This window comes from Mya arenaria, chromosome 17, assembly GCF_026914265.1.
Source record: "Mya arenaria isolate MELC-2E11 chromosome 17, ASM2691426v1".
In the NCBI taxonomy this organism is placed as follows: Eukaryota; Metazoa; Mollusca; class Bivalvia; order Myida; family Myidae; genus Mya; species Mya arenaria.
In genome coordinates this window covers 14,565,663-14,592,848 of record NC_069138.1, presented here as the reverse complement: position 1 = coordinate 14,592,848, position 27,186 = coordinate 14,565,663, and the positions used below count along the sequence as shown (strand labels likewise).

The window sequence follows — 27,186 nt, the reverse complement described above, 5'->3', positions numbered from 1 at the left end:
CACAATACCACATACATCAAGAGGGAAACAAGATGACACAATGCCACATACTTCAAGAGGGAAACAAGATGACACAATGCCACATACTTTAAGAGGGAGACAAAACAACACGCAATGCCACAAACTTCAAGAGGGAAACAAGATGACACAATGCCACATACTTCAAGAGGGAAACAAGACGACACAATGGCACATACTTCAAGAGGGAAACAAGATGACACCATGCCACATACTTCAAGAGGGAAACAGAATGACACAATGCCACATACTTCAAGAGGGAAACAAGATGACACAATGCCACATACTTCAAGAGGAAAAAAAGATGACATAATGCCACTTAATTTAAAAGGGAGACAAGATGACACAATGCCACATACTTTAAAAGGGAGACAAGTAGACAAAATGCCACATACTTTAAAAGGGACACAAGCTGAAACAATGCCACATACTTTAAAAGGTAGACAAGATAACACAAAGCCCATACCTTAAAAGGAAGACAAGCTGAAACAATGCCACATACTTTAAAAGGGTGACAAAATGACACAATGCCACATACTTCAAGAGGGAGACAAGATGGCGCAATGCCACATATTTTAAAAGGAAGACAAGATTACACAATGCCACATACTTTAAAAGGGGGGCCAGATGACACAATGCCACCTACTTTAAAAGAGCAACAAGATGACACAATACCAGATACTTTAAAAGGGAGACAAGCTGAAAAAAATGCCACATTCTTTAAAAGGAAGACAAGATGACACCTACTTCAAAAGGAGGACAAGATGACACAATGCCACATACTTTAAAAGGGTGACAAGATGACGCAATTCTATCTACTTCAAGTATCATTTATTATTTAATATGGTGACATGACACTGAATTTACACAACATTTACATGTAGTTTGTTGAATGTATAGAAATAATTTATAACAATTAAAATCATATTGCAACAACAGAATATGTGCATCCATACTTTAACATAGCGCTACATACAATGAATGGTACTGTAAGTATCTGATATAAACCAGAGTGAATAACTGTTACAAATTATTACAGAGCACAGAAACAACATTGTATCAACTAATAAACCTAATGTAAGATGTTTTTAGTACCTTGCATACATGAAATCAACATGAACAATGATGCGCGGAGTACATTAATACCTTTTACTCCTTGAAAAAATCAACATACAATGTAACAAATATCTGGCAATTTGTTCATTACATAATTATACAGTGTGAAATGAGCATGACATATGAAGGACTCGCCAAAGTCTAGGGGTCTGTTTCATTAAAAATCCTAAGGAGCAATTTAGTACCCAAGATTTTCATCAATAGTAATGCAATGTAGGAAGAAAACTGCTCCTATGATATGGGATGAAACTGACCCCAGATTTCTCCCACTAATACATGTAGCTGATTTGGTCTGCTTTCCACCTTCCCTCACATTATGTGAATATTTCAAGACAATTTTTTACAAAATGTGAATCTTTATTTATTTTCAGATTGGACAAAATTTCAATTAAAATGATTTATAAACTTTCTTATTTGACAAATTCATGTATTATTTGTTACACATGTATATTGTTTATTATTGAACCTAACACCATTCTTACGCATCTGAAACCCAATATTTTGTGTATTATAGATAACGTAATTCAGTATCAGCAGAACTCGCCGATCATGAGCCGCGACACACAATTTTGGGGTCATCAGAAACATATATTTTCTGATTATATTTGATATTTTAATTAAAGGCACAGAGGAAGATCTTTACTGAAACAACACTCATACTTATTGTATAACTATAAATACTTAAATTGCCTTTCAATTTTAGCTTTAAGCCGAAAACAGAATCTTTTAAAAAGATAATTGAATCGAGGTTGAATGAATCATTTTTATATTTTTAACATTCAGGATTCATTTGACTAGGAAAACTATGAATTTTGTTAAGTCCTGATGAACTACTTGGTTATTGTAGAAACATGGGTTAGGTATTTGTTATAACTCTGTATGAAAATGATGCAAATATACCTTTTAAAGAGAAAAGTTTAAAGAGATTGTAACACATACAATTTAACACTATTTTTGGCATTTTTTACAAATCTTATTTGTAAGAAATATTTCTGATGGCCTCAAATTGAGTGTTGCAGCTAAAACAATTATGTGATATTGTTATTTTCATGGCATAAAATTCATTGTGCTCATTTTCTCCCACAAAGATTGAACTGTAAAGCTTTGTTCTCACTCATCAATACTGTGGTAAAGTAAATTATATCTCATCAATGATCGGGTTATGAAATAATGCCACTTTATGTTAATGATACATATCTAGATATATAAATAGCTACTAACTCCGGATGTGACATCATCAGTAAACAGTGTAACGATCTTCACACATGTTTGAAACATTACTCAAGTAATTAGTTGTGTGTTGTAATGAATAAATAGTGGTAGAAGTGTTATACATTTAAGTGGAATATTACATTTGTGGCGATCCAATACAATATTTATCAAAAATGTTACCAGTGTATAAATATTACTATGAAAGACCACATGCACAATATCCTCTATTTACAAAGTATTTGAAAAATACTTTTAGATAACAACAGTTCCCTAACCAAAGAATAGAAAAAGGAAATATCTTTCATACAAGACAGTTTAACATTTTAATGGTATCACATTCAATCTATTTAGTACATGTAGTTAGCAAAAATTAATTCATAATTAAAATATTCCTCAAAACAAAAAATATAGCTAAACAGAAACGTTGTAAAACGCAGGCACACCAAACGAATCATATAATCTATGTACTGAGTCATATAACCTAGTGGTTCAAACTACCTCACCCGATGGCTAAATGCTCCTATTTCCAACATAAAATATCTTACAAGTTATAACTGACACTGTCTCAAAGGTTCTTGTTTTTTGTATTTACTTTTAAGGAGAAACTCACATATAGAAGAAGCTGAACCTACTACAATAACTTAACTGTCATTAAAAAATAGTGCATCAAAGTTAAAAAGTTCCGAACCTTATAAACCATATTGGTTTTTAAACCTTTGAACAAATATATTGCAAACCAGAAGCCCATCTGGTGAGATAGGTAACTCACTGTACACACCCATGTCAATTCGAATGAAAATAATATCACTAGATACATGCCAGGAAAGTTCACAATTCCAAGAGAAATGAATTGAACATTACAATCTCTCAAACTGTGGCACCTGCCGAAAAAAATATATCTTATACAATGTACAATGATATACATATATGTACAGCTTTCACTATATATATCTATGACTTCTAAATAAATAATTGTTACCATTTACTCTCAACATGCAGTAAAACACACCCCTCGAATCTAAGTATAGCACTATGATTTCTATCAATAACAGGATTTAAGCACACCAAACTTGTATATCATTTAAGGTAAGCTGTCTCTCCTTTCCATTTAACCCTGTTAAAACATTGTGCGAGTACAATATGCTTATGAAATATTAACATGATTCACCAACCCAGCAAATACTGCGGAAGATACAGTCAAATAACTGTCAATCTTAACAACAACACTGGTAACATTGCATGAGGATGGTAAGACAGTCAGAGAAGGAACACATCTTATGTAATACAACTTCATTTATTAATAAAAACATGACATAAGGATTACAGAAGACATTCAATTCATCATATTTGTTAACAGCATTCCATATAATACGATCTCTTTAGTAGCAATTATGTTGATCTTTCCCTCAAAAACATACTCAAAATCAGTTTAAGAGAGCGAAATATGCTTTGGTCTGTAAATTAACTTATGACCATGGTAAATACAGTACACGGGTAACCATATCCTGCTTGCTGAACACAGTCCATGAATAATGTGCATCCACTTTCAACACTGTTAAGACTCAATTACACAAAATCATTTCATATTGAAAACTTCCTGCGATTCATTAATTATAGAAAAGTTTACCGCATTTTGTTCCAGGAAGAAAGATACATAAAGTTAATGTTGGACTTGTACAATGAAGTGTTGGACAGACACTTAACAATTATAAGTGTTGGACAGACACTAAACAATTATGAAGTGTTGGACAGACACTAAACAATTATGAAGTGTTGGACAGACACTAAACAATTATGAAGTGTTGGACAGACACTAAACAATTATGAAGTGTTGGACAGACACTAAACAATTATGAAGTGTTGGACAGACACTAAACAATTATGAAGTGTTGGACAGACACTAAACAATTATGAAGTGTTGGACAGACACTAAACAATTATGAAGTGTTGGACAGACACTAAACAATTATGAAGTGTTAGACGGACACTAAACAATTATGAAGTGTTAGACAGACACTAAACAATTATGAAGTGTTAGACAGACACTAAACAATTATAAGGTGTAAGACAGACACTAAACAATTATGAAGTGTAAGACAGACACTAAACAATTATGAAGTGTTAGACAGACACTTAACAATTATGAAGTGTAAGACAGACACTAAACAATTATGAAGTGTATGACAGACACTAAACAATTATGAAGTGTTAGACAGACACTAAACAATCATGAAGTGTAAGACAGACACTAAACAATCATGAAGTGTAAGACAGACACTAAACAATCATGAAGTGTAAGACAGACACTAAACAATCATGAAGTGTAAGACAGACACTAAACAATTATGAAGTGTAAGACAGACACTAAACAATCATGAAGTGTAAGACAGACACTAAACAATCATGAAGTGTAAGACAGACACTAAACAATTATGAAGTGTAAGACAGACACTAAACAATTATGAAGTGTTAGACAGACACTAAACAATCATGAAGTGTAAGACAGAAAGTAAACAATTATGAAGTGTTAGACAGACACTTAACAATTAAGAAGTGTTGGACAGACACTAAACAATTGTGAAGTGTTGGACAGCCACTTAAGAATTATAAAGTGCTGGCCAGACACTAAACAATTATAAAGTGTTAGAGAGACAATAAACAATTATGAAGTGTTGAGTGACTCTTGATAATCATGAAGTGATAGACTGCCACTTAACAATTATTAAGTGTTGGACAGACACTAAACCATTATGATGTGTCAGACTACCACTAAACAATAATGAAGTTTCAGACTGCCACTAAACAATTATGAAGTGTTAAACAGACAGTAAACAATTTTTTTTTTGGCCCTGACACTAAACTTAAAATGTGTTAGACAGCCACTTAACAATAATGAAGTGTAACACAGACACTAAACAATTATGATGAGTTAGACAGACACGATATCAAAACTACACACAATTACAATCACCTGGAATGATTTCACTTAACTCATGTTTTTAATTGACACAGTTACATAGTGGACCTAACAAAGTTTATACAGACATAAGTATTTGTCCAAATATTTCATATAATGTGTAGCCAAATAAAGCATTTTTATTCAACTGATGCATTGTCTGACTTTGACAAATTTATATGCTTTTGTCAAAGTGATATATCCTGACAGCCTTCACCAAATATGAAATCCACCTTGAACATACAGCACTGAATAGCTGTGAAAGTTACTTGTAATTGTTACTGAATAGTTGTGAAAGTTACTTGTAATTGTTACTGAATATGAATAGTTGTGAAAGTTACTTGTAATTGTTACTGAATAGTTGTGAAAGTTACTTGTAATTGTTACTGAATAGTTGTGAATGTTATCTTGTTTAGACAGGAATGCCCCCTTGCTCGCCAAAATCCATTCAAATGCAAAAACTAAACAATGCTAAGAGTAATTGATCAAATATAAGTTTTAATCATTCAGAATGATTCCAACTTTGAAAGTAAGCAATGAAAACGGAGACTTTGAACAACGATGTCGAGCAGTCTGAGATATTTTAAATAGGGCTTCTCTCAATCCTGCAAAGTGGCCACGTGTCTGTTTGATGAGGGATTCATGCCCAAAACAGGGTAAAGGGGCTTAGATTATTTAGAGTTATTTATATTCATTTCAAAATACTTCCTCTAATGGATTTTTTAGCTCAAAACAATCATTACAACTGTACAATTTCTCAATCCTTATTTTAGGATTAATCCATTACCTTTAGAACCATGATTAATCAAAGCTTGAAACTGACTGAAGACGACGGGAGATAACCTGTGCAGATGCAGCTTGTGAGCTTTCCACCATGCTTTGAAATTGGCCCAAAAATTAAAAAATAATTGAATTTGACTAAATTTTACATAACACATGACTAATTTTCATTCTTTTTTTGTTTTCTTTTGTATGAGAGCATTCTTGAGAATGTTAAAGTGCTTTCCTGACTTAAACGAGAACAACCAAGATTCCCCACACTAAATGAATGTCTGGCAATATAATAAGCCGGTAGCTTTTCTAAGGAACTGAAATGTGCTTTAGAAAATAAAAGCTCTAAAATCTGTTCAATTTTATGTAAAAAATAAATTAATCAACATCCTCTTTTACACCCCTATACAATGTTACTGGGCTGAAAAAGTGAGGAAGTATGAAGTTGACTGGATTTAAAAAAAAACGGGAGTATTATCCACCAGTGGTGACACAGTGGTCAGTGTTAACAATGTCATGATGGCAATGACGTATCACTGGCTGGCACCCTCTGTCTGTAGCCGCCTTTCTGCAGCGAGGTGAGGGTATGGCAGGTCTTGGAGGGGGGATGGATGGTGGCTAGGGGGCAGGGTTAACATTGACAGCCCTTGTCCGTGGGTACCTGGTCGTTATTGAGTGCTGCTCGGGGCTGGGCGGGCTTGTGCTGAACTCCAGACTCCGCAGCGTTCAGGTCCAGGCTGTAAGTATGAAAGGAAATTTGAATATCTTTATTATATAATAACTAGATTTATTATATAATGTTAAGTTTTATTACTGAGCTGGTCCCTGTATTTCCACAATGTGCATTTTGTTTTCTGAAAATGTTTTTGACTTAAAGAAAAACCAGGATGGGAATATCTCAAGATTTCTCATGCAATAACATCATGCCAACAAGCATGATAAGACTGAATGTTGAATGAAAATAGTGTACAAACTTTAAAGTGATCAATAAACATCAACAAATACTGATCTTTAAAGTGATCAATTAACACCAACAAATACTGATAAGAAGTGATTAACATATCCATTGCCATCTGTTTTAAGTGCAACAAAAAATGAAATAACAATATAACTACTAAGTCAGGAGGCAAACAAGCAGATACTGTTACAAATATACTATGATCATAATAAATATAACTTTTAATAAATTCCTTGTCTCATGATCAACATTTCAATAATTTCCGGTAATTAATGATAACGCGAAGTTTTTAAGCAAACTAAGGTAGACATGTTTTTGTTTTTATAATAAATGTTTTTTTCAGAAACATTAAAGTGCTTGCATCTATGTATAAACAAGAGTTCTTCAGAGCGAACCCAAATGGTTGTTTGTTGTTTTTCAATCGAAAAAAGGGGCATTACTCAATACTTATAAGTCATACTGTGAATATTTGTTGGCATGAAAATTCATGGTTTTCCGAAAGTTTACATTTTAGTGGGTACTTGAATTTGTGGTTTCTCATTTTTGAAGAAAAAAAAATGCTATCGTCCTAAATTGTCTGCACAGTCTCCATACGCTTAGCATGCTATTTCCTTCGTTTGGTTCATAAAAACATGATGATTGATTCGTTTTGTTAAAAGCATATATAATATATTAACAAAACAGTAATAGCAAGATATACAGTGAGTTTGGTATTTATGCTGTATACAGCTGTATATTGCGACCTCTGTAAAGAATATACTAGAGTATGTGCATAACATAGCAATTGAAACATTGAATAAAGGGTCTATATTTTGTGAAATCTTGAATTCGTGGATCACCCAATCCACAAAAGCCAGGAACATTAATGCCCCACGAACATTAATGATTTCACTGTAGTTATGGTCTTGACATACATGTGTTTACTCTGTGAAACATGTGTTCCACGTTTTTTAGTTGAGGCCAGAATTTAAGTTTTTGCAGGATGACAAATTGACAATGACACAAACGCTATGACAATACCTAAAAAAGTCTTCCAAAAATAGTTTAAGTCAAAATATAACATCAACATACTTAAGAAATTGGAAATTTCCAGAGATCTTTTAACTATTGCTGTTTGATTTTTACAGACAATACACATACCTGCCATCCTGAATATTTTGGTATATTCTCTTTGCTGTGTCTAAAAATGCATCCTCCACATTGTCCCCACTGGAAAGTACACATTTTCATTCAGGTTTCAATTACAGGAGTAACTAGAATATCATTGTGTTATAATGATGTCATTTTCTAAATATTGGATGTTCAAACTTGTGTTTTCAACAATTTCAGAAAACTGATTTAATAACTTTCTATTTCATATATAATGTTCTCTTTTATTACACGCTTTCTGGTGGTGGACAGAGATTTATCAGTGAAATCAAAATTGATATTTCTCTGATTCAAACAGATTAAATATCAATTTGAGTTCACTTTTTTGAAAGTCCACCCCTCTCTCACTACCATATTAAATGTCAGCACGGACAGGGCTATAATAAACAAATATCATCTATATTGTCAAGAAAATTAATATAAAACATAAACCAGTAAGTTTTCACTACTATAAAAACAAGAGCTGTCACAGAGACAGCGCGCTTTACTATTCCGCCGCTTTTCGGTGTATGGATTGAAAAGTTTTGGCGAAACATGCATGGATCACTGTTAGATCAGATTTCAATGCAATACATGATGTGCTGAGATATTAACATAAATGTGGTTACATGGAAAATTTCAACCAGAATTTTTAAGTCTAATAATAAAGGGCCATTATTTGCAAAATACAGCTATCTATCTTGGTTATTCAATAACGCTGGGTGGTTGAATACCATTGTATAAAGTCTCAATGCAATACATCAAGTAGTTGCTGAGATATTATCCTATGTGTGCTAACATGCAAGACCTTAACCAGAATTTCTAAGTCGCATAAGAAAGGGGCAAAAATTATATAATATGAAAGATAGAGTTATTTTACTTGATTAAAGAAGAAGGTTAAATGATTGGAAGCCTGTGTGTAAAGTTTCAATGCAATGCATGATGTATTCGCTGAGGTATTGACTTGAAAGTGGTTACATGCAAATCCTTCACCAAAATGTCTATGTCGAATAAAAAAGGGGCCATTATTTGAATTTAATGGAAACTAGAGTTATTTAACATGGTTAATTAAGTAGGTTGGATGGTTGAGTACCATTGTATAAAGTCTCAATGCAATACCTCAAGTAGTTGCTGAGATATAAACCTATGTGTGCTTACACACAAAACCTTAACCAGAATTTCTAAGTCAAATAATAAAGGGCAAGCATTTGCATTTAATGCAAACAAGAATTATCTAACTTGGTTAATTAAGTAGGTTGGATAGTTGAGTACCATTGTATAAAGTCTCAATGCAAGACCTCAAGTAGTTGCTGGGATATTAAAATTATGTGTGCTTGCACACAAAACCTAAACCAGAATTTCGATGTCGAATAATAAAGGGTAATTATTGGCATTAAATGCAAATAAAGTTATCAAACTTGGTTAATTAAGTAGGTTGGATGGTTGAGTACCATTGTATCAAGTCTCAATGCAATACCTCAAGTAGTTGCTGTGATATTAACCTAATGGTACTCAAGTCTCAATGCAATACCTCAAGTAGTTGCTGTGATATTAACCTATGTGTGCTTGCACGCAAAACCTTAAGTCGAATAATAAAGGCCTATTATTTGCATTAAATTTAAGCTAGAGTTATCTAACTTGATTAATTAAGTAGGTTGGATGGTTGAGTACCATTGTATAAAGTTTCATTGCAATACCTCAAGTAGTTGCTGAGAAATTAACCTATGTGAGATTTCACGCAAAACCTTAACCAAGGTGTGACGCCAACGCCGACGCTGACGCTTGGGTGAGTAGTATTGCACTCCATATTCTTCGAATAGTCGAGCTAAAAATCACCTAACAAAAGCAAAACAAAATAATGAACTCACGTTTTCGCACTGCACTCTAAAAACATTAAACCTGAAACAAGAGAAACCAACATTGAAATATTAGCAAAATCTCCGTAGAACTTTTGTCAGTACTTTCCTTTGATTTCTTGAACTGTTTTTGATTTTTGGCCTGAAGTAAAAAACTGCATGCAAAGGCTATGGCAATACCTTGACTTTTTTTCATATTAAAACTGACAAGCGACAAATGGTTCTTATTAAATCTAGGATTCTTAATACCCAATAAATGCCTATTATTAATGGGCAGAATTGAATGGAGGATTTTTGTTACAATGTATTAATTGCCCACTACCCTCTCTTATCCATGTTTTGAGACAATCCACAAGACTTATCATGATCATACAGAAATGACGCTTCATACCATTTTCATCTGCAAACTGCTTCGCCTCTTCGTATGTTACATCTCTCTGTGCCTCCAAGTCTGACTTGTTACCAATCAAAAATATCACCTGAAACCATGAGCATTTCAGATATCACCTGAAATTCATCATACTGACTTACAGTCAAAAATATAAGTGAAGAAACACATACAGTAAAGATATCACCTTAAAATCAAGTACAACTCAAATTAATTCCATTAAAACTGGACATATTCATCATTCAGTAGAATTCTGTGGATTGAGTGTGTCACCTTTCAGGTAGCACCCATGATTTTTCTTCGAAAGTCACCATGACCTTGGATCTATTGGCCAATGTTCTTCAAAAGTAATTGTTCGGAAATGAAAGTGTTGCCAACGCACACCGACAAAGAAATCCCTATGTGTTCTGAAATGAAAGGGTGTTACCATCACAGCTCAACAAAGAAATCCCTATGTGTTCAGAAATGAAAGGGTGTTGCCATCACAGCTCAACAAAGAAATCCCTGTGTTCAGAAATGAAAGGGTGTTACCATCACAGCTCAACAAAGAAATCCCTTATGTGTTCTGAAATGAAAGGGTGTTACCATCACAGCTCAACAAAGAAATCCCTATGTGTTCAGAAATGAAAGGGTGTTGCCATCACAGCTCAACAAAGAGATCCCTATGTGTTCTGAAATGAAAGGGTGTTACCATCACAGCTCAACAAAGAAATCCCTATGTGTTCAGAAATGAAAGGGTGTTACAATCACAGCTCAACAAAGAAATCCCTATGTGTTCTGAAATGAAAGGGTGTTACCATCACAGCTCAACAAAGAAATCCCTATGTGTTCAGAAATGAAAGGGTGTTGCCATCACAGCTCAACAAAGAAATCCCTATGTGATCAGAAATGAAAGGGTGTTGCCATCACAGCTCAACAAAGAAATCCCTATGTGTTCAGAAATGAAAGGGTGTTGCCATCACAGCTCAACAAAGAAATCCCTATGTTTTCAGAAATGAAAGGGTGTTACCATCACAGCTCAACAAAGAAATCCCTATGTGTTCAGAAATGAAAGGGTGTTGCCATCACAGCTCAACAAAGAAATCCCTATGTGTTCGAAAATGAAAGGGCGTTGCCATCACAGCTCAACAAAGAAATCCCTATGGGATCAGAAATGAAAGGGTGTTGCCATCACAGCTCAACAAAGAAATCCCTATGTGATCAGAAATGAAAGGGTGTTGCCATCACAGCTCAACAAAGAAATCCCTATGGGATCAGAAATGAAAGGGTGTTGCCATCACAGCTCAACAAAGAAATCCCTATGGGATCAGAAATGAAAGGGTGTTGCCATCACAGCTCAACAAAGAAATCCCTATGGGATCAGAAATGAAAGGGTGTTGCCATCACAGCTCAACAAAGAAATCCCTATGGGATCAGAAATGAAAGGGTGTTGCCATCACAGCTCAACAAAGAAATCCCTATGGGATCAGAAATGAAAGGGTGTTGCCATCACAGCTCAACAAAGAAATCCCTATGTGTTCAGAAATGAAAGGGTGTTGCCATCACAGCTCAACAAAGAAATCCCTATGTGTTCGAAAATGAAAGGGCGTTGCCATCACAGCTCAACAAAGAAATCCCTATGTGATCAGAAATGAAAGGGTGTTGCCATCACAGCTCAACAAAGAAATCCCTATGTGTTCGAAAATGAAAGGGCGTTGCCATCACAGCTCAACAAAGAAATCCCTATGGGATCAGAAATGAAAGGGTGTTACCATCACAGCTCAACAAAGAAATCCCTATGTGTTCAGAAATGAAAGGGTGTTGCCATCACAGCTCAACAAAGAAATCCCTATGTGTTCGAAAATGAAAGGGCGTTGCCATCACAGCTCAACAAAGAAATCCCTATGGGATCAGAAATGAAAGGGTGTTACCATCACAGCTCAACAAAGAAATCCCTATGTGTTCAGAAATGAAAGGGTGTTGCCATCACAGCTCAACAAAGAAATCCCTATGTGTTCGAAAATGAAAGGGCGTTGCCATCACAGCTCAACAAAGAAATCCCTATGGGATCAGAAATGAAAGGGTGTTACCATCACAGCTCAACAAAGAAATCCCTATGTGATCAGAAATGAAAGGGTGTTGCCATCACAGCTCAACAAAGAAATCCCTATGTGTTCAAAAATGAAAGGGTGTTGCCATCACAGCTCAACAAAGAAATCCCTATGTGTTCAAAAATGAAAGGGTGTTGCCATCACAGCTCAACAAAGAAATCCCTATGTGTTCAAAAATGAAAGGGTGTTGCCATCACAGCTCAACAAAGAAATCCCTATGTGTTCAGAAATGAAAGGGTGTTGCCATCACAGCTCAACAAAGAAATCCCTATGTGATCAGCCATGCTTCGCAGCACACAAAAAATATGTATAGCGTCCCAAGTTTGAATTTCATCAAAGTGAAATTTGTACATCAAATTTTCAATATCAACAAGACACATGGAAACTTACTGTGTTTGGATTTGTTAAATTTCTTGCATCTGTAAGCCAGCTACTTAAATGGTTATACGTGCTCCTCCTAAAACACAGAAAAAATTAACATGAAATAACATACAACTTTATGTGTGATACAACTGACTCCCCTTGTACTATACAGCTCTCCACATGATAATGACCATCTGTATAGCAGCCTAGAACAACTGACTATATGGTTATATCAGAATACTGTTCAATAAAGTAGACCATGAGGGCACTTCAGGGCTCCTACAAAACCTTCTGACTAATATGCATGATAACATTAGGGTACAATGTGATATCATTGTCAATGACGGTGCGGTCAGGCGCAGATAGTAATCCTAGTTACAGCCCACACCAACTGACTATACATATACTGACTACATCAGCATAAAATGTAATATAGTACACCATGAGGTGTACCAGTAGCAACTGTGATTAAACAAAACTTACCGTGTGATATCATAGACCATAAGGGCGCCAGCAGCTCCCCTGTAGTAACTGCGGGTAACAGCCCGGAATCGCTCCTGTCCTGCCGTATCCCAGATCTGTAGCTTGATCTTCTGTCCAGATACCTCAATTATTCTGAAAGAAAATAAGAGGGATGCTAGTTGCACCAGCAGGCACCAACCCTTGCACCAGTTTGTTGAGTGTGAATATGACACTTAACAATGATATCAGAACAAAAATCCCAATCCTGAAAATTCAGTTCATGTTTGAGGAATTCAAGCCCAAAGCAAGAGTTACGGGGTCTAGTCCCTGTTGATTTTGTTTTCAAAGCCATTGACATCAATTTCAAGGTACATGTACTTCTTATTTTCAATGCAAACATCCAGCAAAAATCAAAGGTACAATAGTCTGATATGGAAAGCTCTTAATCCTTATTTCACAATTAATCTTGAACGTTATCATGCCCAATATATACATATACATATTATTTAGATCTGGTGAATTCTATAATGTACTATAACTGCCAATTGGGTCTTCTGGTTGCAGCAGAAAAGAATACATGTATATAGTGTAAGATATCTATAAGGGAGTCTGGGTACATTACACTAGCTCATATTTCAATGAGAAATGGTTATTTTACTTCCCCAATGTAAAGCACTGATACACGGGAGACAACTTTCCTTGGTTAAACTGGTACATTCAGTACTGAGTACTCCAAGTTCCAAGCTGAGCATGAAATCTTGTTGCTTGTGCTTTACGGTACTAAATGTTTGGTATGAGGCATTCAGGGAGAGGCAGATGGACATAGAAAGACATCAATGTCATAGATAAATTCAGTGAATGTTCTACATTTGCTAACTAAACACTCACACAATGGGAAACGATGTACATACCTTGTACCAAATTCTACTCCAATTGTATGTGGACAATCTGCCATAACTGAAATAATAAATTATCCCCTTTAGTGTGAAGTGCCATCAATCTATATAAACTGAACATAAATCAAAAAGGATTTTTAAAAAAAAGCTGACTCAATCAATCGAAACTCTCAAAGTTATTTCTTAGGCTACATAAAGTTCATATGTATCATTAATTGCAAATATTATTAATATACTACTGGTTATTAAACCAGTTCGTAGTTGTTTTTATACTGGTATGAAATGGTATTTATACTGTATGTATGGAGTGGTAATTAAACTGGTATATTGTGGTTATTATACTGGTATGAAGTGGTAATTATACTGGTAATGAGTGGTAATTATACTGCTATCATATGGAGTGGTTATTATACTGGTATGGAGTGGTAATTATACTGGTATGGAGTGGTAATTATATTGGTATGGAGTGGTTATTATACTGGTATGGAGTGGTAATTATACTGGTATGGAGTGGTAATTATACTGCTATCATATGGAGTGGTAATTATACTGCTATGGAGTGGTAATTATACTGGCATGGAGTGGTTATTATACTGGTATGGAGTGGTTATTATACTGGTATGGAGTGGTAATTATACTGGTATGGAGTGGTTATTATACTGGTATGGAGTGGTAATTATACTGGTATGGAGTGGTAATTATACTGCTATCATATGGAGTGGTTATTATACTGGTATGAAGTGGTAATTATACTGGTATGAAGTGGTAATTATACTGGTATGGAGTGGTAATTATACTGCTATGGAGTGGTAATTATACTGTTATCATATGGAGTGGTAATTATACTGCTATGGAGTGGTAATTATACTGGTATGGAGTGGTTATTATACTGGTATGGAGTGGTTATTATACTGGTATGGAGTGGTAATTATACTGGTATGGAGTGGTAATTATACTGCTATCATATGGAGTGGTAATTATTCTGCTATGGAGTGGTAATTATACTGGTATGGAGTGGTAATTATACTGGTATGGAGTGGTAATTATACTGGTATGGAGTGGTAATTATACTGCTATCATATGGAGTGGTTATTATACTGGTATGGAGTGGTAATTATACTGGTATGGAGTGGTAATTATACTGGTATGGAGGGTTAGTTATACATGTACGTGTACTTGTTTGGAGTGGTTATTATACTGGTATGGAGTGGTAATTATACTGGTATGGAGTGGTAATTATACTGGTATGGAGTGGTAATTATACTGGTATGGAGCGGTAATTATACTGGTATGGAGTGGTAATTATACTGGTATGGAGGGTTAGTTATACATGTACGTGTACTTGTTTGGAGTGGTAATTATACTGGTATGGAGTGGTAATTATACTGGTATGGAGTGGTAATTATACTGGTATGGAGTGGTGATTATACTGGTATGGAGTGGTAATTATACTGGTATGGAGGGTTAGTTATACATGTACGTGTACTTGTTTGGAGTGGTTATTATACTGGTATGGAGTGGTGATTATACTGGTATGGAGTGGTAATTATACTGGTATGGAGTGGTATTTATACTGGTATGGAGTGGTAATTATACTGGTATGGAGTGGTAATTATACTGGTATGGAGTGGTAATTATACTGGTATGGAGGGTTATTTATACATGTACGTGTACTTGTTTGGAGTGGTTATTATACTGGTATGGAGTGGTAATTACACTGGTATGGAGTGGTAATTATACTGGTATGGAGTGGTAATTATACTGGTATGGAGTGGTAATTATACTGGTATGGAGGGTTAGTTATACATGTACGTGTACTTGTTTGGAGTGGTTATTATACTGGTTTGGAGGGGTTGTTATACTGGTATGTTAGAGTGGTTATTTTACTGGTTTGGAGATAAGACAAATATCACGAGGACTTCACTTTCACCTGCATGTAAGTTGTGAACTTATGCATAGTATACAAAATATTTTATTTCAATTTTGGTACCCTGGCTGCTTTATGAGCCAATGATATATACATACACTTTTTTTCTGTGAACTGGTGCAGAAGACATGATTTGCCAACGCCCATGTCGCCAATGATGATGTACTTGAAAATGTATGAGTAGTTGTATGGTCCCGCAGCCATGATTAGCTGCTATCTCAATTCTGCAAAAAAGTTAAAACTCAAAATAGATATTGTATAAATGAATCTACCATATAGTGATGAAACAAGTGAATACTATAAGAAGAAAATGTTATTCAAATACATGTAAGAGTTATTTTCTCCTTTTTTAACTTTTTGAATATAAATGTCTATTTAATAGAGAGGGGGGCTCTTTATTTCCTCCAAATACAAAGAATTAGTGCATATATAATACTAAGTACCAACAAATGAAAATTGAAAATACGGATTACATAAAGAACAAACAGTATGTACACTAAACTTATGGGTCAAAGCTGCATTATCACAGATTTACTGCTTTGACAACTTTTTTATTTTTTGTCTTGGAATGGGCAATTTTTTTGCGTAAATATCAGCAAACCAGTGATATAAGACTGCTGACAAAAGATCAGATCAAACGTTTTCATATTTCTGTTCGAAAATTAATGTTTTATGGCTAAAAGCGTTACTTAATGGTTTAAGAAAAATGCATAAAACATCATTTTTTAACTTAAATATGAAAATCTGCGGTCTGATTTTTAGTTTCTGGTTTCCATGCCTTTTTGCATAAATTGGCTCGTTCCAAACAAAAATAAAAAAGTTGTTCAATCTGTGAGAGTGCAGCTTTAATCAAGGAAGACCTTATAAAATGGTACAGAAGCAGAATCTGATCTATTACAAGAAAGAACAAGAGCTGTCACAGAGACAGCGCGCTTGACTATTCTGCTGCTTTTCAGTGTAAGGATTGAAAAGTTTTGGCAAAACATGCATGGATCACTGTTAGATCAGATTTCAATGCAATACATGATGTGCTGAGATATTAACATAAATGTGGTTACATGCAAAATTTCTAACTTGGTTATTCAATTAGGTTGGGTGGTTGAATACCATTGTATAAAGTTTCAATGCAATTCATCAAGTAGTTGCTGAGATATTATCCTATGTGTGCTTACATGCAAAACCTTAACCAGAATTTCTAAGTCGCATAATAAAGGGGCAAAAATTATATAATATGAAAGATAGAGTTTTCTCCCACCTCAGATAAGTAGATCCAATAATTTAACCATGCTAGATATTCTTATCTTGCCCACGGGCGAAGATAAAATGCCCGTATGGAACTCCTTTTCAATGGTTACCACATTGTAATTACCTCCCTTGTTGAAGACTGTAGCATCAAGGAAATCTTGTCTTATGGTAATATTTAGAACGCTAATTAATTATTTCTTGCTTCAAATGTCACCATAAAACAGTTTTCACGCACCATTCAAGAAATAATGCATTCTCTTTAGAACTATTTAAAAAGACCGATTTGACTATTAACATATTCTGAATCACTGCGCAAATATCCATGACAATCACGTGCTATCGCATATCCATACGCAATTATTTTCACTAAGCACAAAAGAGTTCCAGCAAAAAATACATTTTTACTTAATTTTGTTTAACTGAGGTTGGAGAAAAAGCATCTACCATAGCCACTCGTGTAAGATAGGTTCATCCCGACCCTCGCGCAGGGTGTTTTGCGGGAAACTCGGTAAACCTCGTTTCCGCAAAACACCCTACGCTCAAATAGAATGAACCTATCTTACACTCTCGGCCATGGAAGATACTTATAATCTTACTTGATTAAATCAGAAGGTTAAATGGTTGGGACGTGCGTAAAGTTTCAATTCAATGCAATACATGATGTATTCGCTGAGGTATTCAACTTAAAAGTGGTTACATGCAAAACCTTAACCAGAATTTCTATGTCGAATAAAAAAGGGGCCATTTTTTTAATTTAATGCAAACTAGAGTTATCTTACTTATTATTTAAGTAGATTGGATGGTTGAGTACCATTTTATAAAGTCTCAATGCAATACATCCAGTAGTTGCTGAGATATTAACCTATGTGTGCTTACATGCAAAACCTTAACCAGAATTTCTAAGTCAAATAATAAAGGCCCATAATTTGCATTTTATTCAAAAAAGTGTTACCTTATTTCATTAATTTAGTAGGTTATATAGTTGGGAATACATATCTAAAGTTTCAATGCAATACATGATATATTTGCTGAGATATTGACTTAAATGTGGTTACATGCAAAACCTTAACCAGAATTTCTAAGTCGAATAATAAAGGGCAATTATTTGCATTAAATGCAAACTAGAGTTATCTAACTTGGCTAATTAAGTAGGTTGGATGGTTGAGTACCATTGTATCAAGTCTCAATGCAATACCTCAAGCAGTTGCTGAGATATTGACCTATGTGTACTTGCACGCAAAACCTTAACCAGAATTTTTAAGTCAAATAATAAAGGCCTATTTTTTGCATTAAATGCAAACTAGAGTTATCTAACTTGGTTAATTAAGTAGGTTGGATGGTTATGTACCATTGTATCAAGTCTCAATGCAATACCTCAAGTAGTTGCTGAGATATTAACTTGCTTGCAAAACCTTAACTAAGGGGTGACGCCGAAGCTTGGGTGAGTAGTATAGCTCTCGAATAGTCGAGCTAAAAATGCCACTAAATTAGTTATCAATTAGCTATGGAATCAATGATTTAAACTAACTACTGCTGTGAATTGCCTAAAATACAAACATGACACCATGGCCCTTAATCTACTTTTCTAAGCCAAATATGGGCTGCTGTCCCCCAATCAAAAATGTTAAAATTTCCCCCTCAGAATAAGCACTTTTATCAATTTGTAATCATTTTTAAGTCATGCAATAAATATGCAGTATCAGGGACTTTCAGAAATGTATATTCTGTCTACTTTTTTTACTATACAAAACATCATTTCAACCTTTAGCAGTATGAATGGACACATGTAATTGTAATTGCCTTCCAATAGGATTTGATTTTATGACAAAACTTTTGATCATGACTTAGTCTTCAAAATTTAATTCTAAATTCCCTCATTTGAAAAAAAAAACTTGTCAAAGGGCTACAGCTCCTTTCTGCTTAAGTAAGGTTATATTATATTCTGATGGTTTTTGTGAAGACAAATTTAGTCAAAGACTCAATAAATTAAAGCTTTGCAGAAGTACCTAACATGTGAATTGGGACCAATACCAATGCTTATCTCTTAACTGCATTCAGCATTGAATGAATCACAAGGAGTATGAACGCTACAATCTTCCTAGTCTAAAATATTAAGACGTTGCAAACAGGATTTTCACTGCTGGATTAATGCATCTAAAAACACTAATGATAAAATTATTTTACTCTTTAATACGTTTCGTGGGGAGCGAATCCAAGCTGGAAGTCAATAAAAAGGTAGCAAAATGAAAACAAAACTGCTTTCCCACTAGGACTCAAAACATAAACCAAGGGATAATTTAACCTTAAAGTTAAAGCCTTTTCATGAAAAGCTTTTAACAATCCGACTTCAAAAAAAATATTTATGCATATATCAACATTTGTTGAAGGATTCGAGCTGTCAATATCTTACCGTATTACACTATGTATAGGATGCACATTTTACCCCAGAATGTTGGGCTTATTTGTGTCATATTTAAAGTACCAGTTCGGTGTCCAACGAAGAAAACAACTATTCAGTATTGTAAGTAAAATCACGCAGTAAACATGTGTATATAAATGGAATGTTTACTTCAAAATAATTGAAAACAAACTGTGTTTACTTTTTTATAAAAGGGACACTACTCACTTTAACTGAATTGTGTTATAATGGCAACGAAAAAACCAGGATACAAGGTAAATAACAATTAAACGTTGTTCGCGATTTTAACGTTTCGATATTTTACAAAATATTTTGTTGTATGTTACAGTTTTAAAATAATATTAAAGGAATGCGCATTCCACAAAGTAGCATTATTGTCACTATCAAAGCTTTTCAAATATGCCAAGGTGTGAAAAACACCCGCTGTCTGTCATTAGAAAAATATTAAAAGAACAAACTATTGCGGTGGTATGGTTGTTTTTTCACACATTACTACGTGTTTTATTACTTAGCTGTGGGTGTTGACATTTTGAGCATACTATAAGACTATAAGACTTATATCATTGTTGTTTACTATACACCATCAGAAGACGACGAAGGCAAGTAGAGAAAAGTGTCATCAGGATGACAGAATAAAACTGTTGTTTATTACCTGTGCTTTTATTTGTGCTACTGTTGCTTTTCGTGTGCATTTAGTATAATGTGTAAATTTACATAAAATAAACAAAGCACATATAATTTTGCTATAAAATTTAATATCGCGTGGTTTATATTGACCTTTGCCATTTTCACGATCCCAAAAAATAAATTGTCAAAACAATTTTGCGGATACTGGACTTACCGAAATAAGTTAAATCACTGAAATACGAAGATAATTACCAAAATGCACAAGAAAGATATCGAAATACACATATTATTCCAACAAATTTATGTCATAAATGCCTTACTAACCTAAATTTTTCGGCTACGATTTTGACATTTTTCGCTCCATTCAATTTTTTGTATTAAGGGTTTTTACCCGTTTTCTCACCATTTCTTTTGCCTGCGTCCTATCTATTCTCACATCCAATAGATAGTATTATACGGTAGTTTAAACAAACCTTTTGACATCCCAAGAAAAAGTGCATTCCAGAAAACATGAGTGAGTCACTTTAAAACACAGGTTTTCAAGTTAGGTCAACAAATCTTCTTATGACACAGGCAACAGTTTTGCATATGTGAGCAGCAGGTGCCCTTCATGTAAATACTGTTATGTTTTGACAGTAAACAATGAAAAAACAACCTTAAAACTTATGATTGTTCGTTGAATATAGCATTTTAGTGCGTAGAACTTTTGAGTATGGGATAACATACAAAGGTAATATTGTTTATTAGATATTGTATATGCTTAAGCCTGGAATCCAAATCAGAATTAATGGCCGAGAATGAAATCAAAATAATATGTTGGTGACGGATTCATAAAAAAATCCATTCACACACAGTCATTTGGACTACAAGTCTGCAAATACCAAAAATTGTGAATAGTCATTTGGGACAAAAATGTATACTTTTAAGTTTAAAACGTTTATCACCATGCAATGTGTAAAGTGTCAACCATATACAGTGTTTTTTTTAGGCCTGATTTGGGGCCGAAATTCGGCCCCATTCCCCTCTCCAAAAAGTATATATTTTTCCCCTATTTCAGTAAAAAATTCCCCTCCCGACGATGTCAAAACCGTCCTCTAAAATAACTTTGCCGATCGTAATTACCGCACTTTTCAATACGGTAAACGCAGTTTGGCGCCGCATTTTACACGTAGTGATCATACGTGCTAGTCTCCCTTGATTGATCGGTATCGTTCAAGCGCTCGGAAAATTAATTATATTACGATTATACGAAAAAACAAGCGTCCCGTCAATCTTCAAAATCAAAATGTCGCACAACGCGAAATTTTACACCAAAAAGATTGACAAAAAGGCTGCTGCCGGCTCGAAGAAGATAGATGTTTTATTTAAACAATCTTGTATGTCTATTGCGCCTGCTAGCAGCAGCACCAGCGTTTGTAGCACTTCTTATACCAGCTCTGAAACTTTCAGTGATGATAAATCTCATTCGGATTGCGGTGAATCGTCGTCTGATAGTGATAATGAAAGGTGCGTGCCTGTTCCTGATGCCAGGAAATTTACTTCATCTAAATATGAGTCACAATACCCTTGGCTTTACTACAGTTCTGCCAAGCAAGGGTACTGTTGTAAATGGTGTGAAATCTTTTGTCCTCTCCTGACCAATGGCTGAAGATTGCTTTCACCTTCACTTTGATCTTGTTATGTATATGCATATGTTCAATTTATTAAAGAGGAAGGCAAAGCTTTAATGATTTTTGCATTTATACATTTCCCCCTTTTTGCCCTTTTACGACGCGATTTTCCCCTCCTGACGGGCCCTGGCCCCATTCCCCTAAAAGTGAAAAAAAACACTGATATAGGTTAACTTACAGTGCTCCAGCCAGGATTTGAAAAGAGCAGGGTGCTTGGTCCAAAAAGGCACTTTTAATGCGCATTTAATGAGCCTAAATGGGGCACTTGCAAAGTTCAATATTTTGATATTTTGGTACTAGAGCTCTACTTTCAATACTAATTTTTATGATATCCAAAGATGTAGTTATTAAGTCATACTTCTGTATATTTATTATTTTCATACTAATTTCTGAAACATAACCTGACCACAATGGCTTGATGACAAAGGCTCATTAAAGTCACAATAAAAAAATTCAACTAGCCAAAATTATATTTTATACATACTTGAACATGTATATCATCAATATAATACATTGCCATAAACATAAAATGAGATTTGAAAAAAAAATACCCTATACTGTTCATATTACAGTATTGCATTTTCAACTTTAATTCATCACATTAATTAGTTACCTATATCATTGAATGTGTTGACTTTTATTGAGGATTCAATAAGTATAACTGTACATAATTGCTTCTTACAGTCTATAAGTGTGGTACAAGTTTTATTATTGGCAGATCGTTTTACAAAAATGTCATGTCTTTGTTTTCTTAATCCCTTGATTGCCTTTGTTGTTTATTTAATCCTACAATAAATATTTCACACTTCCTCTTTCTACATGCAATACATCGTTTAGGATGGGTATTTACTAATGAACTTGTCAACAGTGGTGTATACGGTTAGGTAGATAGATAGATAATCTTCATCTTTGAAACTTGGTAAGTGTGAAAGTTACGATTGATGTTCTTTGGATGTCCGAAAATTAGGTATTTTTATAAATAATTACGGGTGTAGCAAAAAATATCAAATAAATTAAACAAAATTAGCTACAGTGGGAGATTCTTATCGGTTTTCCTCCGAGTTTCGCGGTGGTTTTACCTCCGAGTAACGCGGCGATTGTAATTATACGGTCCACTGATCAGCCTCGGTGGGTGAACAAGTAAAAACGCCGAGGAAAGAGGATTATGATCAATTGGATGTCGTGTCCGCGATGACCAAAATCCGCCGAGGAAAACGGAAAGTGGTAGTTCCGCGTGGAGTGTACTGTAAAATGTTCATAAAAAATGTATCATTTTTGGCTCAGCAAAAGTGTATTTGTCAATGTCACATAGTTTATCTCCAAATAGCATCAAAAAATGAAACAAAAACCAAGACAGTTAAGGATTTGAAACAATCAAAATGACTAATAAATGAACTGTCAATATAGTAGGGGGACGAATCTTATTTTGGTACGTTCGGGATAGGGTACGAATGTCACATTCAGCTATGCTGTTATTTACTTGTCTCTGGCTAAATAATTTTAAATATGCTGACATTTAAGAACCAAATGACATTTAAATCACTGTCCTTGATGAAAACTTTAACAATACATAATGGGAGGTTGAGAAATTAACTCGGAAAATTGTTCTGACAAAATGGCGATCTCGCCGATTTTTTTGACATCGTAAACAGGAGAAAAATACTGTAAGTATTAAAACTCTACATAAAGCAAAAAAAATAATATGTTTTTGTGTTTACAAATCAATTTTTTATCATGAACATTTCACGAAAACCAATTAAATATTTGGTGATACGTCATGTTATTGATTTTCTTAGCGCAACCTTGCCGATGGCCCGAGATGGCTATGACCGTCTGCTTCAAAAACATCAATGTTTAAAATGTCTGGCATTGTTTGTTCAATACATATAACAATTACTTTTTAACTTCATCAATGCTTGACACGATTTTTCATAATTATGTCGCCTTTTCTATCTCATTTTAATGAACGTATATCATATTATCAGGTTCTTCTCAATGTACATTCTGATTGGTTAACTTTCAATAGCTCCGCCTACCGGCGATGTTTTGGTAATTGGATGACACAGCCCAATTATCGGATTAGGGGATTACCCTATGGCTAATTGCGATGTTTTGACTAATGGGACAGTGGCCAAATACTCGCTGATTGACAGATTTACAATGTGTTAAAATTTCGGCAAGGTCAATGTCGCTTTGATGACACAAATGGGCGATTTATTTATCATCAAAGTCGGCTCTGTCAATGAAAAGGGCACAGCGGGGCGTTTGAAAAGGCAGCAGGGCGCCATAAAAGGGCAGCGGGGCGCCCCGCCACGCTAATTATGCTTAGCTGGAGCACTGACTTAGGTGCCATTCTTTTGCAGATAAGATAATCAAATTATTTTAGATATCATCAATTTATACGTTGAATTTTTGCACTCATTGGCTCAATTGCAAACATCAATTCACAATGTAGTATATTTGAAAAAGAAATGTTATGACCTCTACTGCTGATATTAACTGAATTAAATACAACGTCTAAAATAAATTGTCTTCCGTGTGTTTGTAAACAAATGAAAATATATTTTCTACATGGGAAATTGAGAATAGTTCAAGAAACACGATTGATTTGATTGTTGAACAGGTCTTTCATACTTCAGTTTGATTTCCGGCTCTTTTCATCTCAATACTAGGAGCTGATCTGATCTGAATTACCTGTTTGATATAAATTTTCACTGTGTTTTCTCCGTCGTATCAGCAATATGGCTGTCAAAATGACGTCATTTGTGGGGCGCTGCAAAGGGAGACAATACCTCTGTGAAATTATAATAAGTTGTAGAAAATGCAAATTACTATAATCCTGTTGCCGGTTTCTAAACTTTAATTTGCGGAGATCATAATCGATTGTATTTTAATCTAAATATTCCGAAAGTATTTAAACTGAACGGAGGTCAAATTCTCAATTATTTTAGAAAATGAATATTCATTTGGATACTTGAAATATCGAAATCCATGATATTAAAAAACACACCATTTTAGCTCAGGTTAAGACCGTTCTGTAGCGCAAGACCGGTTGTCCGGTAAGCGCAATGTTAAGTGCACTAGCTTTTCACCTACATGTAGGCACCCTGGTTCGATTCCCGGCATGGGAGAATTTTATATGGTTTGTGGTCGCGAAGTCGGACAAGTTGGTTTCCTCCGAGAACTTTGGTATTCTCCCACATAACGACTGAAGACCACGCTCTCGCCGTAACATCGTCCCAATGAGAGTGATAAATATACTGGCACTCTATTTTAATGGGTGGGGGATTACTGAGTCACACTTCCATAGAATATGAATTTCCGACATATCATGCATGTCCTCGTACTGTTTCCTCCCTGCCGCTTTGTGTATCAAGGTACGTGATCCGTCTTTTAACCTGTTAATTATAAATGGCTCTCAGATGTACTGGCTATTCGAATAAGCGTGGTCGTGCATGATACGGACTACATGTATATCATATATTGTCTATCCATCGTACTTCCGCTCACATCATCCATTCTGCCTGCATCCGTGACGTTACCCTTAAAATACGCCGAGAGGCGGGACAAAAACACGAGATTGCATAATAAGATATATCATAAATGCGGGAAGTAGAAAACATTATTTTTAAGAAGGCAGCGTTTCTTTCAGCGTTTTATTGTTCTTCAATATATAAGAGCACGCGACGGTTGTTGATTGTCCGGGCATTGGCAGCGGAAGCGAGGCCGCGCCCCACGATGGACGGGCCCGAGAGACACGTCTGGGTGCATCGGACGCTTGAGTCTGCCGTGTCACAAAACGTCGTGTTGCAGTAAACGTAAACGGAATCGTGGCTGAAGTGACAAAAGTGTAAATATGGCAATAACTCTCACTCCAACACTAGCTTTAAGGGCTAGAAATTTCCGTGCTCTCTCGAACGGCCTAGCTGTAAGGGGTTACAGGCTCCCTCTCCAACAGTCTAGCTTTAAGAGCTACCGTTCTAACTTTTTTCCTCAAAAAAAGAATATTTATTGGTACATTTTCAAAACTGAAAAAAGGGGATTTCCATCATGGACAAAATACAGCTAATCAAAGTTGTGGACAATATTCGTTTCAAAATGTGTGTTATCACTAGAACAGCTCCGACATACACCCTCGTTAGGCTAGTTTTAATAAGTTTTAAATTAAAAAAAAATAATAATACATTGCACGTGCGAAAATAACCATACTTTAAATCGATATATACAATAACTGGAACGCGAAATTGTGAAAATAAAATGATCGCACCAACAGATTGAATACAATATTAGTCATATGCAGCTTAAGTTCACACGTCACATTATTTTCAGCTTCTTATTCTAAAATTGCCTCATTATTACTGTGGGGGAACGAACACCGGATATAGCTCAAAAAGTGATAAGTAAACAGACACATATGCAGTTGTTTTTCTTTACCTGAGGTAAGACCTTGCTGTGTGAACGTTAAATACCGTATCCTCAAATGAAACAATTGTTTGAACTAATAGCTAAATGCTAAATTTGGCCTATTGTGTACTTTATAATGCTTACGGATCAGCAGACCATGAACAATGTTACTTCAAACCTGAGATGATCACCTCAGAATTTCGACGAGTATTGTCATTTTTAGGAAATATATCGAATAAATCAAATTCTGAATCGAAGGATTTAACAAGCATAAGCTAAACTGTTTATTTTGTAATAACTGGCGATGTAACTTTTAAACTGTTAAAGATATGCTCTTAGAAATGTTCACAGTACTGTACTGGGGATAGCCGTACTTATGTACTGGGGAAAGTTTCAAAGTGGAGAAATGTGTACTGGGGATAGCAATGGGACAAAAATTATAGTAACACTGTTTATATACAATATACATGTATGTCTATTTCGAACTTTTTTGTTTACTCCAGTCAATAATTATCATACGTACGTTTAGCAAACTTTAGTTAACAATGATTTTAATCCATGTTCTCCTAAATGAACGTATATATGCAAGCTGCTTAAATAACAAGGTTGGTTACAATACATACTTTCTCACTGAAGTGAACGAGCAGAGACCGTTATTCTGTTCTAAGAAATAGCAACAT

General features: G+C 34.9%; 2 protein-coding genes across 4 annotated transcripts in view; both read right to left on the bottom strand.

The window, feature by feature from the left end:
• Nucleotides 1-827: 827 nt before the first annotated feature.
• On the bottom strand, nucleotides 828-24,883 carry LOC128223818 (ras-related protein Rab-14). Of its 3 annotated transcripts, none has more exons than XM_052933232.1 (9): nucleotides 24,797-24,883; nucleotides 16,240-16,365; nucleotides 14,230-14,275; nucleotides 13,340-13,471; nucleotides 12,884-12,950; nucleotides 10,407-10,494; nucleotides 10,028-10,058; nucleotides 8,172-8,240; nucleotides 828-6,810 (listed from the first exon to the last, which is right to left on the bottom strand). In XM_052933232.1, the coding sequence occupies exons 2-9, from the start codon at nucleotides 16,343-16,345 to the stop codon at nucleotides 6,705-6,707; spliced, it is 645 nt and encodes a 214-aa protein (XP_052789192.1). In that variant the 5' UTR covers nucleotides 16,346-16,365; nucleotides 24,797-24,883; the 3' UTR covers nucleotides 828-6,704. The 3 variants fall into 3 exon arrangements, with proteins under 3 accessions (XP_052789192.1, XP_052789194.1, XP_052789193.1); XM_052933234.1 differs by having other exon boundaries at nucleotides 24,737-24,857; XM_052933233.1 differs by lacking the exon at nucleotides 24,797-24,883 and adding an exon at nucleotides 23,182-23,325.
• An 875-nt stretch (nucleotides 24,884-25,758) lies between these two features.
• The window catches only part of LOC128224636 (deleted in malignant brain tumors 1 protein-like), a 36,522-nt gene continuing 35,094 nt past the window's right edge, over nucleotides 25,759-27,186 (bottom strand). Inside the window, exon 26 of the mRNA XM_052934561.1 lies at nucleotides 25,759-25,936. Coding sequence (XP_052790521.1) covers nucleotides 25,759-25,936 — 178 coding nt within the window. The remainder of the gene's footprint in view (nucleotides 25,937-27,186) is intronic.

Bases quoted from the DNA above. Each gene is read 5' to 3' on its own strand.
- LOC128223818 (XM_052933232.1), bottom strand. From the start codon at position 16,345: ATGGCTGCGGGACCATACAACTACTCATACATTTTCAAGTACATCATC. The intron at 13,472-14,229 runs GTATGTACATCG...ATTTTCTTTCAG, and splicing joins GGAGTAGAATTTGGTACAAG to AATAATTGAGGTATCTGGAC. The intron at 8,241-10,027 runs GTGAGTTCATTA...TGTACTTTCCAG, and splicing joins TTAGAGTGCAGTGCGAAAAC to TGGGGACAATGTGGAGGATG.